The sequence below is a fragment of the Candoia aspera genome, chromosome 1, assembly GCF_035149785.1.
Source record: "Candoia aspera isolate rCanAsp1 chromosome 1, rCanAsp1.hap2, whole genome shotgun sequence".
Lineage (NCBI taxonomy): Eukaryota > Metazoa > Chordata > Lepidosauria > Squamata > Boidae > Candoia > Candoia aspera.
In genome coordinates this window covers 47,134,996-47,149,879 of record NC_086153.1, presented here as the reverse complement: position 1 = coordinate 47,149,879, position 14,884 = coordinate 47,134,996, and the positions used below count along the sequence as shown (strand labels likewise).

Here is a 14,884-nt window from a genome sequence, read left to right as displayed (position 1 = left end):
CACAGCTCCCACGCTCAAGCTGACAGCTTTCGGCCTGCCCCGATCGCCGGCCGAGCGGATTCCGGCTCTAGAGCCACCCCAAAACCCACAGCCCACGAACGGGGCGGAGGAAGGGAAAAGCCCCTCTCTTTTCAGTTCCCCCTCGGGCTGGCTCTGCCAAAAGCCGCCTCCTGGTCTCGCAGCCAGTTCCCTCCTGAAGTTTCAAAGGCCGCCACGTGATTTCCATGAACTTGAGTTGAGCAGACGAGCGGCGCCGGGCAGGGCGACAGCAGCGGCTCCCGGTCTTCCCAGCCGCCGAGCGCTCGCTCGAGAAGAGCAGCTGCGGAAGCCGGCGAATCGCGGCGGCGGCAGCTGCGGGCAGGTGCACGGGGACTGCTCTGAGGCAGCACGCGCGCCCGGGATGTCCCTGCTTGGGCTTTCCGCTTAGGCGGCGGCGGCGGCGGCGGCGGCGGCGGGTGTGGCGAGTCCCCCACGCGCGTCCCTGGCGCTCGCTGCCCCTGCGCTGTTTTCTCCGGGACCTTAGGCGTCCTTTGGCCTCCGGACCGGCTGTACAAGGCAGCAACTCTTTCTCTTTGGCCGGGATGTCTGATGGGGTCCCCACTGCGGGAAGCATTTTGCAACGAAGTTCCTCGTCCGAAGGAACTCTGCAGGTAAATGGGGCGCGGAGGGGAGGGGAGAAGGGGATAGAAAAGTTGAAGAGACGCGCCCGCGATTCAGAAAGTGCTCTTCAGATCACGACGCCCCGCGATCGCCGGGTCTTTCCGCGTTCGCGGGGCAGCAGTTCTTCCATCCTCGCTCGCGCGGGCACACCAGCGGTGGCCCCCCGAAAGGGCTGGTGTGCTGGCGCCCTTCGCTCGGAGGAAAAGGCTTTTTTTTAAGGTTTCGGAGAGCAGAGAGAGGGAAACCGCAGAGGGAGGTGGCAGAAGTGCGTAAAATTATGGATAGCGCGGCATGCCCGACCTTTTCCCTTCCTTCCCTTCCCCTTCCTTACCTTTCCCTTCCCCTCCTTATTACCAGAATCGACTTCATTCAGAGAAACCGAGGAGGTAGGAACTTCTAGTCAGAGAAGGGAGAAACCGGCGGGACTTCCCGCTGCTTGAAATGAATTGAAAATCCTGCGATGGGGGGTCTTTGAACAAATTCACCTCTCCGCAGCAGCTTCTGATCTTCATGTATATAAACTTGCCGGCAGGACTTTACAGGTGTGGATGGCCAGGCTAGCCTTCACCTACTACTTGTCATAGCTAGGGTGGAGCCAGGCATAAAACTAACCTGCCCAGATCCTGCAGGCTGACTTCTCCTACCCTCTGGTAGCCCTCTGTGGGGTTCCAGACTTGAGAGCAGCTTTGACTGATTCAGCAGAGTTTTGATGCCCTTAATCTTCCTGGGTACTCAAGAAGCTATCAGTCCCCCAGCTCTGTCATGGACAAGTGAAAACTTCATAACCCCCCAAAAGACAGGCCCTGTTTGAACAGTGAAGAACAAAGTCATTGCTGCTATTAGCCTGTGTCACATTCGCTTAGTACTGTCAGTACCAGTCCACTCAGTCCAGCACGCTGTAGATGTGTCAGATTCAGGTTCCCATCATCCCCATTTGAAGGTTGAGGAAAACTGAACTACACTGACTGGCAGGAGTCTCCAGAGTTCAGTAAGGGGTCTTGCAGAGGCCAGTTGGGGAAAGGTAGTGGTTGAACTGAGCATATATACTAATTTGTAGGAAGATGTTAACAAGCTTGTTAACTATATTGAACATACCAAAACTGCAAGGCAATCAGGTTTGTACTGAAGGACAAAAATGGGGGGGGAGGGGGGGCTCTTTTCTCCTGAGCAAGAAAAATTATAACACTTACTGGAGTGTCAGTAACGAATGCGTGTTCCTTGTTCTTGCATGTACTGAGCAAGGTAGGATTGTGACAGATTAGCAGAAGGAAGTCAAAGATGATAAAGTAATTTAGCAGGACCAGGGATCCATCTTCCTTTCCCTTAATGAGGCTCCTACTGTACTTTATGCCACCAGTTTAAATGATGATAATCTATCAGATCTTTTGATTGATTATGTGCTCAATCAATTTTTAAGGCTACCCTGACGAAAAGCTAAAGGTGGCATTTCAGCTCTTGAAAGGTAAATAAGCTGTACAGCACAGGTTGAAGTGTTACAGTCAGATATAAGCATAGCTGATGAAGTTTACTGCTGCAGAGCTGTGTATAGCAAGCAGTTGTGCTGTGCCCCACAGCAGTGTCTATGAACCCAAGTGGTGGCTTGGCACTTTTGCCTTTCCCACACCATCTTACCTTCCTGCAGGATTATGCTGTCACAGAAAGACTTTCCAGAGCACATCACCTCTATCTGGGCTATGCTGGTGACAATTACCCTAAATATTTGTTTAATTATTTATTTCCTTTCTATATTGTCATGGTCCACCCTGAACTGGGTCAGTATAATACAGGATGTAACATTGTTATGGTTCAGTACTAGTCTTCGTGTTTTGGGTAGTGCCCACAAGAGGACATGGAAACTCATCTAAGTGTAACATGTAGCTGATCCCAGCCTGAAATCAAATTTCTCAAGAGTTTTCTTATGCAAAAGGCATGTCCCAATTTTCCTCTTCCATTCTCTGAGGTGCTGCAGAATTTTTAAAAAATGTGTTTTGGTATTTTTGAACTTTTGTGGGTATGTGTGCTTTTGAGTCAGTCTTGATTCCTGGCAACTACAAGGGCAAGTCCCTGCAGTTTTCTTGGCAAAATGTTTGGAAGTGGTTTGCCACTGCCTTCTTCCTATGGCTAAAAGAGAGTAACTGGCCCAAAGTCACCCAGCTGGCTTGTTTACCTTAGCCAGGATTAGAACTCATGGTCTCCCAGTTCCAACCAAACTATCTCTCATTTTTGCACTTTCTGGATATGAAATGGAGGAGGATATTGTGAGGGTCCCCCCACCGATACTCAGCTCTCTATCACTCTGTGTTCTTCTTCGCTGCCCCTGCTCCGTAAGATGAAGAACCTCCCTAGGAGGAGATTCTTCCTGATACTCACCCTGGGATTTGACCAAGGATGAGAAGGCAGGGAGCACTGCAGAGCATAGGATGAGTCAGGCCATTTAAGATACTTAAGATAAGAACTCCAACTTACTTAGGAGAATTTCATTTTCCTCCCACCCATTGCTCTCCTGGAAAAAAAATGGCTTTTTGAAAGCTACTTGTTTTTCAACAATTGAACATGATTTAAAACCTTCAAAACAAATGTTTGGTAGAATACAAGATGTACCACCTGGCAACTACTTGCATCTGTCATGGTTGGGAAGGCCAAGGCTCATGCTTGTGTTATCTCCAGCATCACTTGTAATGTCTTCTTGCTTTGGGGTCTTGGACATTTCTGAGCACTCTGGTGTGGAAGCAGTTACCAACCTCTCCAGGTGGCCATCACTGCCACATACATATACACCAAGGATACTTGTTGATACTTGACATGCCTTACTGGACTTGAGGTGGCTATTATTCTATTGTTTTCTTGAATGAATCAAATCTTAGTTATTATTTCAGATGCTGGGTGGACAAATCAGAACTAGTTCTGTCTTTCAGGGTGAAGCAACCTGGTTCTGAAGGTGCTATGAAGGTGGGGTGATAGACTTATTCTTTAATTTTCTGGGCAGCTCCTGAAATAATAGTGTAACAGTACAACATGATAGATGTTTAAAATCTAACATACAGAGTGTGAAGCCAAAATAAAACCAGTAAGAGGAATTGCAGCAGTGTTAGAATCTAAACAGCAGCAATGCATTTTGGAAATAGGACAGAACGTTGTTGAAAGCCTGAGGAAATGAAAGGGTGAAGTCAGGAATTCATGTCCTAAAGAGAGGCCTAGAAAATCTTCATAATGGCAAGACCTCCCAACAATGCTCCTGTGGTTATACCTTTTCTCAGAGCAGACTAGGCCTTGTGAGGTCCATTATGATTCTTTATACAAATCTTGAGATCCTTAACTAGAGCTGGGAGCAAAAGGCAGACACATAAAATTTAACGATATTAAGCATATAATTTGTTTGGAATGTCAGCATCCTTCCATTGTAACAATATAAAAAGCTTTATTCACCACTGGCATTTTTCCCCTGTTCCAGCCATATATTTTACAGGAGAGGGAAGATTATTTTCCTCTTTCTCTTATTAAATACACGTGGGTCATGAATCCCCACAAATCTACTGCAAAACAGATCTCTCCGTAGATTCTGAGCCCCCTTCTACCCATCACAGCACTTTGAAAGATACTTGATTGAGATGTGATTTTTCCCAAAGCAACCCCCATTTCAGAAAGTAAATCCAGAATGAGTAGCCTTCAGTCCAGCCTTCCAGCCTTCCTTATCCAAGACACACATCCTATAGAAGAGTTAGTTTAAAAATAAACAAAACATTTTCATTGGTACCAGTGTAAAAAATTTTCTGAGCTCCAAAAATTACTGGTTATTGAAGGATTCAAGTCTGATTGTTTGCCTATGAGATTGTGCATTTATTTGTGAAATCTACAAATGCAGATTTATGCAGATGAGAATACGCATAGGGTATTATGCCCACCACTGTACTCCTCCTTTCTCCCAGACAGAATTCTCAGATGGAAAAACATAGATCCTTACCTGCCTGCCTTCCTGTCTAATCCAAATAATGTACCCTAAATAATATATTAGTTTGTGCAATTCCTGTTATATTCACAAGAAATAGTTATCATATTAAAAGCAAGGGTGAATAGAATGAAAGATATAGATACAATCTTACCTACAAATCTAGTACATTGAACCATTTGCCTTTGTGACCCAAACAATCAAAACTGAGAGGAAAATTCAAAACGCTTCTCATTCACTTGTACCTCTGTTTTTCTTCCATGATTTCCTTTGGCTTTTCTTTGCCCTTGATATTTTGCTGGGAGGGGTCTCTATAAATTGTGATAGCAATAATTTCTTTAGGAGCTACCTTCTAAGGTTCAGCTCACACTTTATCGAATGCATAATGATCAACAAACTCCTTTGGAAAATTAGATACCTTACTAAGTAATTTATGAGTAACTCCCTCCTATTTCAAATACTCTTGATGATGATGATGATTACATCGATCTGACTGTTTCATGCCCCTTTGTGATTCTGTCTTGTGTTGCTGCTGTCCATTATCTGATTCGTAGAAATCAGCAGTTGATGGAACTTTCACTCTTTGCAACATCAAGTCAATACAGGTCAAAATACAGTATTTCTTACTCATTTATATAAATCTTCCAGGAAAAAAAATGTATTTATTGCTAATTGTGAAAAACTCTATTCCTCATGGCTTTTTCCATGAAAGGCACATAATATGTGATGAGGATGTGCCTGGAATGCACCTGTAGATTATCTACTCCTATATTGAGGTTAGATTTAATATCAGAATGTACCTGCCTATGCTTGTCAAGTCTGCTTTTCAAACCCAGGGTATTTTGAATTGGATTCCACAAGCAGTTCAAATATAAATGGAAATAGTGGGATTGCTCTTACAGGACACAAAATACGATTTAGGCAAGATGATATTTTGTTGGACTAAAAGGAGACATGTAAACTGGCAACGTGTGAGTTATATAGAATTTCTCAGATACCAGAACAAAAGTATAAAATAAAACAAGAATATTGTTGCATTGGATGTAGCAACAGCTAATTCAAACTCCAGTCTTATCAACTATATTCTAAACACACATTTTTTGCTTCTGAAACGAGAATTGCAATTCAGTATATTTTAAGTAGCGCTATACCATATAGTATCTATCTATCCATCCATCCATCTGTCCATCTCACTGATCACAAATATAAAACTTATATTATCTGCAAGGGTACATTAAAATTATTCTTCTAACTGGTGGTTGTGATTTCTTGAACTGATCTTATTTTACTGAAATGTCCTAGACGTCACGTTATGGCTCCACTCTTTTTCATACTAAAAAAGCTTTTTTTTAAAAAAAAGAGAGAAACAGGGAGCGATGAAAGAATGGCTGAGCAGGATGAAATCATGAGTTAAATTGGGAATGTTCAACATACCCAAGGGGGATTTCCCTTGGACATGCAAAACATTTACCATCTTAGTAGAGCAGAAACCCCACTACACATGGCAGGTTGCTCCCCAAATATGATACAGACATCTTGTACTTGATTCATGATTTTAGATTTTACTAGATAACCAGTGACCCACTGGGTCATCATTTCAGAGATATTTCCTTACCTAAACAGATAAACAGAATGACCAAGGTCAAAAAAGCAATGGGAGTGGGAGGAGCTTCTGATTTGCTGCCAGCTTCCCCATTAACTTTATTTGTGGGAAGTTGGCAAGGAGTGTCAGAAATCTCCGTCCCTCCATCCCTCCCTTTCTTCCTTCTTCCTTCCTTCTTTCCCACATACAATATAGGTTTGTGCCATTTGCCCTCCCCTCACAACCCTCAGGAGAGCCCTTGTGAAGCTGCCGCCTCCTCTTCAGCTGACCTGTGGAACTGCCTGCCAATTTGCTGGGGGTAGGTAAAAGAAAGGGAACCACGAGGAAAACTGCACCCCTGCATCTTTTTCTGGCATGTCCCCAAGGGCCCCCTCCCTTGAGGGAGGAAGAGGGCCCACCCATTGACTGCTGGCGCCCCCCAGCCAGCCTTACCTCATCAGCAGGCATCTGAGTCGCTCCCTCATCCTTCCCTAAATGCCCACCACCATTAAGAGATTTAAAATTTCGGCCTCAGTTCCAAAGCAGCCAATCGCCACTCGCCCATCAGACCTTGCTGCCAGCTGATTGGCCGCAGGGGCCAGAGGGAGGCAGGAAAGAGGTCGGGGATCCCTCCCTCCCTTCCCACATTCCTCAATGCCTTCAACAATAGCAGAGCTTCTAGTATACTGCTGTCACTGGAAAAGTTCTTAAAAATTCTCGGAGACATTCAGAGATGTATCTGCCTTGATAGTAGCCAATATTGAACTGTATAGCCCAGTCAAACATCAGGAGTTGACCACAGGAAATGTTTTATGACATTTTGTATTATATCATAAAATGTTTTATCATCATTTTTGTGTCATAAAATGTTTTAAAAATTTGCCAAATTTCAAATCCACAGGAGTCATGGGTCCTGGATTTGGGATGCATTCTGTAAGTTAGCCCATTTGAGGTACCTTGGTTCAAAAATTGTTGCCCTGGGATGCATCATTTTGCACAGTTAAAGGTTACGAAGTATCAAACAGTCACAAGAATTTTAGTCAAACACTTTTTGAGCCCAATTTTCCCTAAAATGTAATGCTCCAAGTGAGTTCTAGTCCTGCCTTAGGCATGAAAGCCAGCTGGGTGACCTTGGGCCAGTCACTCTCTATCAGCCCAACTCACCTCACAGGGTTGTTGTGGGGAAAATAGGAGGAGGAAGGAGTATTTGGTATGTTTGCTGCCTTGAGTTATTTGTAAAAATAAAAAAGGCAGGATAGAAAATTAAATAAATAAATAAAAATTTCCTTCCTTCCTTCCTTCCTAGTTAACCAGCTTAACTATTCTCTCTACCTCTCCCAATTAAAAGGCCTGAAAGTTTCAATCCCACCCCTTCTGTCATCACTAATATGCCTGCTGATCTTTCTATTACCTTCCTTTCCCTACTTCTTTTCAGAAAGAAATGGGAGAGGGGGGCAATTGGATCTGCTTTGCTTGAAGTCTATCAACAGTGGTAGCCAAGGGGAGGGAGGGAGGGAGGACAAGAAAGAAACTGGGAAGATCAGGGAAATGTCCTTCGTTTTTTTCCTGCTCCCTCACCCAATACTTCTGTCTTGAACTTGCATAGTTCAGTCTTGCATCAGGACCAAATACTCCTGACATGCTCCACTCAAACCTGGCCATTCCATGCATTAAATTCATACATGGAGTATTTTGTACCAGTAACCCAAATTTGGGCCTGATGTGCTCTAACTATACAACGTTGCCTCTGAACATAATTTTCCTGTGATTCAAAACTGTATGTACACCAGTGTCACCTTCTCTGAGGATATATCTACAAGGACTGTGCATATGGAACTTGTCTCTAAACTGCATATTAATGGCTATTTTAGTGAGAATTTATCTTTGATCAGCAAAGGGTGTTGCACAATGCTCGGCTATGCACTTTCTCTGCAAGTAAATCCAGTTAATTAACAAGTGACATGAACAACTATTTTTTGTAGACAATGCCTGTCTACTCAAAAGTAATTTCATATTTTCCAGGTGTACTGGACTGCAACCTTCAAGTGCTTCTGCATGAGGGCTCCTAGAATTATCATCAAAAAAAGCATTATGGAGCTATTTTCTTATAGGTAGTCCTTGTTTAGCAACTGCCTCATTTAGTGACTGTTTACAGTTACAACAGTGGTGAAAAAATCACTTTGCAACCAATCCTCACATTTATGACCTTTGCAAGTCTGTAAAGCAAAGGAAAGCTGAAGTAAGATCATAAGCACAGTCACGGTATCACTTAGCAACTGCTTTGCTTAACAACTGAGTTGCCAGCCCCAACTGTGGTTGCTAAACAAAGACTACCTGTATTTCAATAAATTTTTCCCCTGGGGAGAAACCAACAGAGAGTTATTTGTACATCCTTTCCGATTATTATAAACCTTGAACTGGTTTCCCATCAATAATTAAAATTAAAACATAATTTTAGATTAAAACAATACAAAACAGCATAAAATAACAGATTCAGTTTAGAAGTGAGGAAAAGAAGGCGAATGTATTGGCATACTGGCAATGTCTGGAAATACGAACTACTGAGAGGAGAAGGTACTGTATACAGTGCCTTGGGCTCCTGGAGGAAAGGCAGGGTATAAATCTAATGAATAAATTAAGGCCTCTAGAGTGAAATTGTTTGAAACTCACAGGTAGCTAGATAGGCATTGGCTGCATTCACAGAACACAGTGTGAATTGAACTAGCCTATTTTCTAAGCAGATGGACTCAGATCACACAGCATGCTAAGCTGCACAATATTAATAAATGTAACATATTGGGCAAATGCAGCCAGTGGGTCTTTATGCCTACTGTGTTATTGCAGCAGCACTAACTCAGCCCAGCCTCACCTCACCTCACAAGAGGATAAAATAAAATGTGTATTTGCGAGCATTTCTTGGAGGAAAGAGAGGATCCAGGTGTGATCAGTGCACTTCAAAACCTTGATGGTTTTGCTTCCTTCGTTCTGTTTTACTTTTTTAAAATAACCATTCAAATTTCTCAGGAAAAAGAAAGCAAATTCTGGTGCACTCACTTCCACTTCCTAGGAAGCCCTGCAATGGTCATTGTGGGGGAGAAGAGGGTTAGCTCTCTTTCACCCAAAATGCCCACAACCTGAACCAGTGAGGGTTCTTGTACCGACTCTTTGCATCAATATACCAACAAGACTATCTGTAAGTTACTTTTCCAGCCGATACAATGGAAATATCAGTGTCTGTCGCTCTTGGAAAACGTGATCAGGGCTCACATGGTTTTCAGTGTTTGTCAGTGCATAGCTTCCTTGGCTTTCTGGATGTTAAGGGATTTTTGGAAAAAAAAGAGAAAGAGCACTAAATCATTAACTAACCAAGCATACTCTGATTTTTTTGACCAGAGCCACGATGATGATGAAAGAAGAGTAAGACGGAGAGAGAAGAACCGAGTGGCTGCCCAGAGGAGCCGAAAGAAACAAACTCAGAAAGCAGATAAACTCCATGAGGTGACTGGCACACTGGCCTCCTGTTGGTCAGCAAATAGTATCACTATCAAAGGCAAAACTAGTCCTGGGTCACCTGAAGAATTAACAGATAGTTAGCTACTTAATACAGGGGTGTCCACAGTGGGGGGAGGAATAAGAAAGACAAGACACATGGTGTGTTCAAAGCTCCACCTCTTATGTGTGTCATATAAGCAACGCACATAAAAATGGTGGGGCTTCAGTTGCCATCTTGATTTTTTTCTTTACCTTCACACAGATCCTCTTGGTTTAATAAGCTTTTATGGATCAACATGGATCCCCCTTTCTCAGAGGCAGGGAATGTCATCCTCAGTTAAAAACTGAGCGCTGATCTAAGTTTGTGTGATCAAGTTTTATCCATAAAGGCAGCCTTCCCAAGTGAGTATTCTCTAGATCAGAGTTTCTCAACCTCAGCAACTTTAACTTTGTGGGCTTCAACTCCCAGAATTCCCCAGCCAGCATGAATTCACTTGCCAGCCCAGGGCTTATGGACATGGAATGAACAGTGTGGGTGCCTTTTTATCCTCTGCTTCATACAGCTTAATGTTTTACCCTAGACCAGCCTGGCATTTTCAGGATAGCAGCCTAAACTATGCACACAGAATCAGGGTATTAGAATTTATATATTTTAGGACCTATATCTTATTTTTCCCCAGAAATCTCTTCCAAACAGTCTTGTTATAACTGATAGTCAGACAACTGGGCATGGGCAGCTATTTGTAGTAGTATTATGATTTTTTAAAAAACTAGTCTTTTCCCCCCTTTCTTGTATGTTTAAGGTACATGGCGGCATTTTCTTCATGCTCTCCTTTCCAGCTGAACCATTGATGATTATAAGCTGGCTTCTAAAGAATAGAGTGCAAGGATAGCAAGGGTGTTGACCAACGTTGAGATTGTTATCAATGCTTCAACACTTTCATATGAGCAATCATGACTATAACTGAGTAAAATGATGAATAAGTGGGGAGGACCAGAGTCCAGCATGTCCTTTCTATGGAAGAAAGCACATTATTCATCCATTCTTGGACTCCATTCATGCTAGAAGGCAGTTAATGAATATATTGGTCATGGTGGCTGAGCAGCTATGGCTTTTCTTTTTTCTTTTTTTGTTAAGGACATTGCTGCATTTCTTTTTTAGCCACATTCAGTCAGGGGGGAAACTATCCACTTGCTGTACATTTGCCTTGTAAAGCAATTTTTTTTCTGAGTCCCACTTTCTTTCCTTTCTTTTACTGGGGTTCAAAAATAGCTGCTCATTCGTGCTTTGGTTGAAGCTGACAGAAAAGACCAGCACAGGGAGATCCGATGTTTGCAGGAGCAACTTCTCTTTTCACCAGAAGTCTGGTGCCAAAGGCCTGCCCTTCCCTTGCAAGAGACCTGAGCTCATTCAATGGAGCTCTGAAGGTGCTTTGGTCATCGGATCGCCGGGTCCTGTTTTGGGGTTCCCAAATGAAAGTGAACAGGTTTTGGTGTGATTGGCTTTGGCTCACCATGGTGTGCAGATCCTCCCATTGTGATTTGTAATCCACTCTTTGTGGATCAGGAGATTGAGCAAATTCAGCCACTTGTGGATTACTCAGTAAACTGCATGCACACAACTACAGACGTTGATGGCCTGGCAGGTTTCCAGGCATGGCCTGTAATGTCTCATTGGCTTTCTTCCAGACCACCAGCCTGCTGCCACTCCAAAAGCTCAAAGCTACATTTCTGCCCCTTCCTTTCTGTCTCTGTTGTCCTACTTCCCCAGTTCCCTCAATCCCCAAGTATATGCATTTGTGTGTGCATGTTCACATATGCATGTTTGGAATTTCTAAAAACTGAAAACAATGTTCAGTGTCTCTGACCAGTTTTTTCATCCAGCCCCACCTACTTCTGAAATGTGGTCACCCAAGTGTATCTCAAATATATCTGCAGCCCTTGGCCTGACAAGTTACACTCCCTTGCTATAAACCATGCCTAAGTAGATCATGGTTTAGCAAGGTGTGTGAATCCACATCTATGATTTGGAATTCTCCTATCTTTTCCTTCCAGTTCATCCATCTTTTTTGCTTATCAGGAAAAAAAAGTAAGGAAAAGTAGGATGATACCCTTGGACAGCAGTAGGAGCTGTCAGTTTGGAAACAAATACAGTATATCCATTCTGAGTTAACCCCACATTTGTTTCATTTCATCAGAATAATTTATGAGAAGGGAGAGAGGTGTTTAGTTGCTGCTATTCTTAAAGAACTGGGAATCAGGAATCTTTGCTGATCCAAGGCCTTCAGTGTTCACTGTTCCACCAGTAGATTTGCCTTCTGCTTTCCCTGATCTATAGGTCCCCATCAGCCAAACTTTGAAGTTAATCCACATTTGATGTCCAAGAGATAATTTTCACAGAAATAGTCCTTTCTCTGAGGAAGATGGGCCACAATCTTTTCCATGTATCTTTAAACTACTGTTATTTAAGTATACATCTCTACTCATAAGTTAGTGCATGTATTCTTTTAAATCTAAAAGAAATCTGTGTCCTCTTTTATTTTGTTTTCTGCTGCATTTCCTTTTTAATGATGTATTTGCAGCCTCCTTAGAGCCTCCTTCATGACTGGATTCACAAATGACTGAAAATGTCAAATATCCACTTGGTATTTCTTAGAAAATCACACATTCCTGAGTTTTACAGCTTGAACTTGGTGCCTGTGGAGTCTGTCCACCTGTGTGTGGCTGAGATCTGATTCTAGTGCTGTGTTCTCACAGAAGAAAATTGGAAAAACCAGCTAGGTCATTCCAAGCTAAAGCCCACAACTAGTTTTTCTCCACAATTTGCTACACAGTTATGGCATTTAAAGCTACAGTATAATGCCTCTAAATATGAAGGTTTAATGTTTATTTATCATATTTGATGCCTTTCATTTCTACAAATTGCCCTCAGTGGTTTATATCAGGGTACACCACAATTTTTTAAGCCAATGGCCAAGAGCTCCCCCAAATATAGAGAACAAAGCAAAAGCAAAACTTGAGCTGGTTTAATTTAATGTTTAAATGTAATTAAAATAAAGTTAGTTTAATTAAAAACTGTAAAATAGCTTCCCATATATTTTGTGATTTCCACCATTGCTGAATTAAAACTTACAATTGGGTAGCAACTTTTACAGCTGAACAGGGCTTGGGGAGAGCAAGCAATATGAGATCTGAAGTCTCAGATTTTGCACCCCTTGTTTACAATGATAAAATGATAAAATGTAAGTGCAGTTGAAAAGAACATCCAAAGCTATCCCTTTTGTGGGATGTTAAAGGTCACAAAGGGAGATTTCCTTGATGGCAGCCCATTCGCCAGATGCTGACCAATAAAGGAGCTTTCCCAGCTAGGCTCCTCCCCTTTGGACTGACCAACCCCAACCATATGTTCCACTTTCAAGGACAGTTAAAGACATTCATCTTTGCTCAGGTCTTCCCATGATAGGGGACTTCTGTTGCTTTTATTAAGATTTCTTACACAGATGATGTTAAGAGTAATGGTTTTATTGGAAAAAATTGATTTGCTGTATGATTTACTCTGTTCTGCTTGGTACACTGCCACTTAGGGATTAGTTGAATGGTAATTTGATTTAGAAATATTTTAAATAGAACAATACAGATAAACTATACTTTAAGTAGGTAAAATTAAAATACAAGAAAAGCCTGGTCGAACAAAAATGTCTTACTTGCTCACCTAAACCAAAGAGGGAAGAAAGTAAAATAGGATCTATGTACCTCACAAAGTAAGTAGATTTTTCATATAATTGTATCTTTTTTTTCACTTTCTGTTTCTTGTGTTTATTTCCTTTTTGAGAATTTAAACACTTCATGAAGAGAAGTAGTTTAGGAAAAATAATAGATAATTATGGATTGCTTGCTTGTGGCATTGATTTGTTTATTTTTATCAATTATTCCAGGAATATGAATGCCTTGAACAAGAGAACACTTCTCTAAAACGAGAGATTGGAAAGCTGACAGATGAAGTGAAACATCTGAGTGACGTGTTGAGGAACCATGAGAAAATCTGTCCCTTGCTGCACTGCTCCTTAAACTTTGGGTTGATTCCCAGACATGAAGCCCTCCTTGGTCCCTTGCCAAGATAAGGCTCCCTCCTGAGAAACCTGAAGGACTGAGAAGCCTTCAAGACCCTCCACTCCCTTCATTTGGGCCATTATGTTTCATGAACACAAATCCTTAAAGCAGCATGCGCTACCTCTACTGTTACCTTGGGGTCTGCCAGCCGTCAAGAATGAATGTTGATGTTAAAGAGCCATGGGGCTGCAGGCTTATGGGAGCAATTTTCAACTGAGCAGGGTACATGCTGCGTGTTTCCACTGTGCGTTCCATACTCAGCAAGGAATAGGAAACCTTGTGCAGTGGAAGTGCTAGAATCTGAAGTATTTTAACTTCAATCCCATGTTTTAACTATGTAGATGTCTAGTCCTTATTTTTATAGAGAATTTGCTGGTGATCATAGGGAATGGGGAAGAGGGCTCGAAACCAAAGGGATCGTAGATGTGACAAGCCATAGTCAGAGACAGGGACCGCTTCTGCTTCCTAGCACTCTGACTCCCTGTCTGTTTTTCCCTCTTCCATTTTCTTTGGTGACAAACACCTCAAGTTATGTGAAAACCTGATTATTTTATTTTAGGATCTAGCTTTAAGATTGTTTTTAGATGTGAATATATTGAGTAGCATATAAGGTTTGGGAGGCATTTCTTCCAAGGCTTCGAAGTTTGGTTTTCTGCAGTGATTATGAACTTCCACATATTTCCCAGCTGCGCCACAACGGTGTTGAAATTGCAACAAAGCTAGTATTTTCTTTCAAAACTCTTTGAAACACTGTAACCCTATGAAGCCTGTGGCAGCCCAATTCCTCTGGGTGGAAACTCCTGCTCACTTTCCCTTGCAGGTCCTGTGTCCTCTTCTGGAAATGGTGGCTGGCTAGTTTTGCAACAGCTCTAACTAGATTCTTTTCATGTGACCAAACAAACATACACAGCATAAAGTAAGGACATGGAGGGTGGTTACTAGCCATTGTTTTCACTTATCTTTTCTATGGAGTGGACTTGACAGGCTTTTTTTAGCAACAGGACCCACAGCACCAGGGGGCAGAGCTTGTGAGTGTTCGATCTTCTATGTTGCTTTCTGGCTTCTCAAGGTCAGAAGTGGTGAAAACAACTGCA

At 42.3% G+C, this 14,884-nt stretch overlaps 1 protein-coding gene across 2 annotated transcripts; it reads left to right on the top strand.

The window, feature by feature from the left end:
• The first annotated feature begins 194 nt into the window (after nucleotides 1-194).
• Nucleotides 195-14,377, top strand: BATF3 (basic leucine zipper ATF-like transcription factor 3). 2 transcript variants are annotated; one of them, XM_063290123.1, is made up of 3 exons: nucleotides 195-650; nucleotides 9,582-9,686; nucleotides 13,616-14,377. In XM_063290123.1, exons 1-3 carry the CDS (start codon nucleotides 582-584, stop codon nucleotides 13,799-13,801), a joined length of 360 nt encoding a protein of 119 aa, XP_063146193.1. In that variant the 5' UTR covers nucleotides 195-581; the 3' UTR covers nucleotides 13,802-14,377. The 2 variants fall into 2 exon arrangements, with proteins under 2 accessions (XP_063146193.1, XP_063146184.1); XM_063290114.1 differs by lacking the exon at nucleotides 195-650 and having other exon boundaries at nucleotides 9,377-9,686.
• The last annotated feature ends 507 nt before the right edge of the window (nucleotides 14,378-14,884 follow it).

What these genes read in the sequence shown, in the direction of transcription:
- BATF3 (XM_063290114.1), top strand. Translation starts at nt 9,456, where the DNA reads ATGGTTTTCAGTGTTTGTCAGTGCATAGCTTCCTTGGCTTTCTGGATG. An exon ending in AAGCAGATAAACTCCATGAG is followed by an intron (nt 9,687 to 13,615) that starts GTGACTGGCACA and finishes CAATTATTCCAG; the next exon opens with GAATATGAATGCCTTGAACA.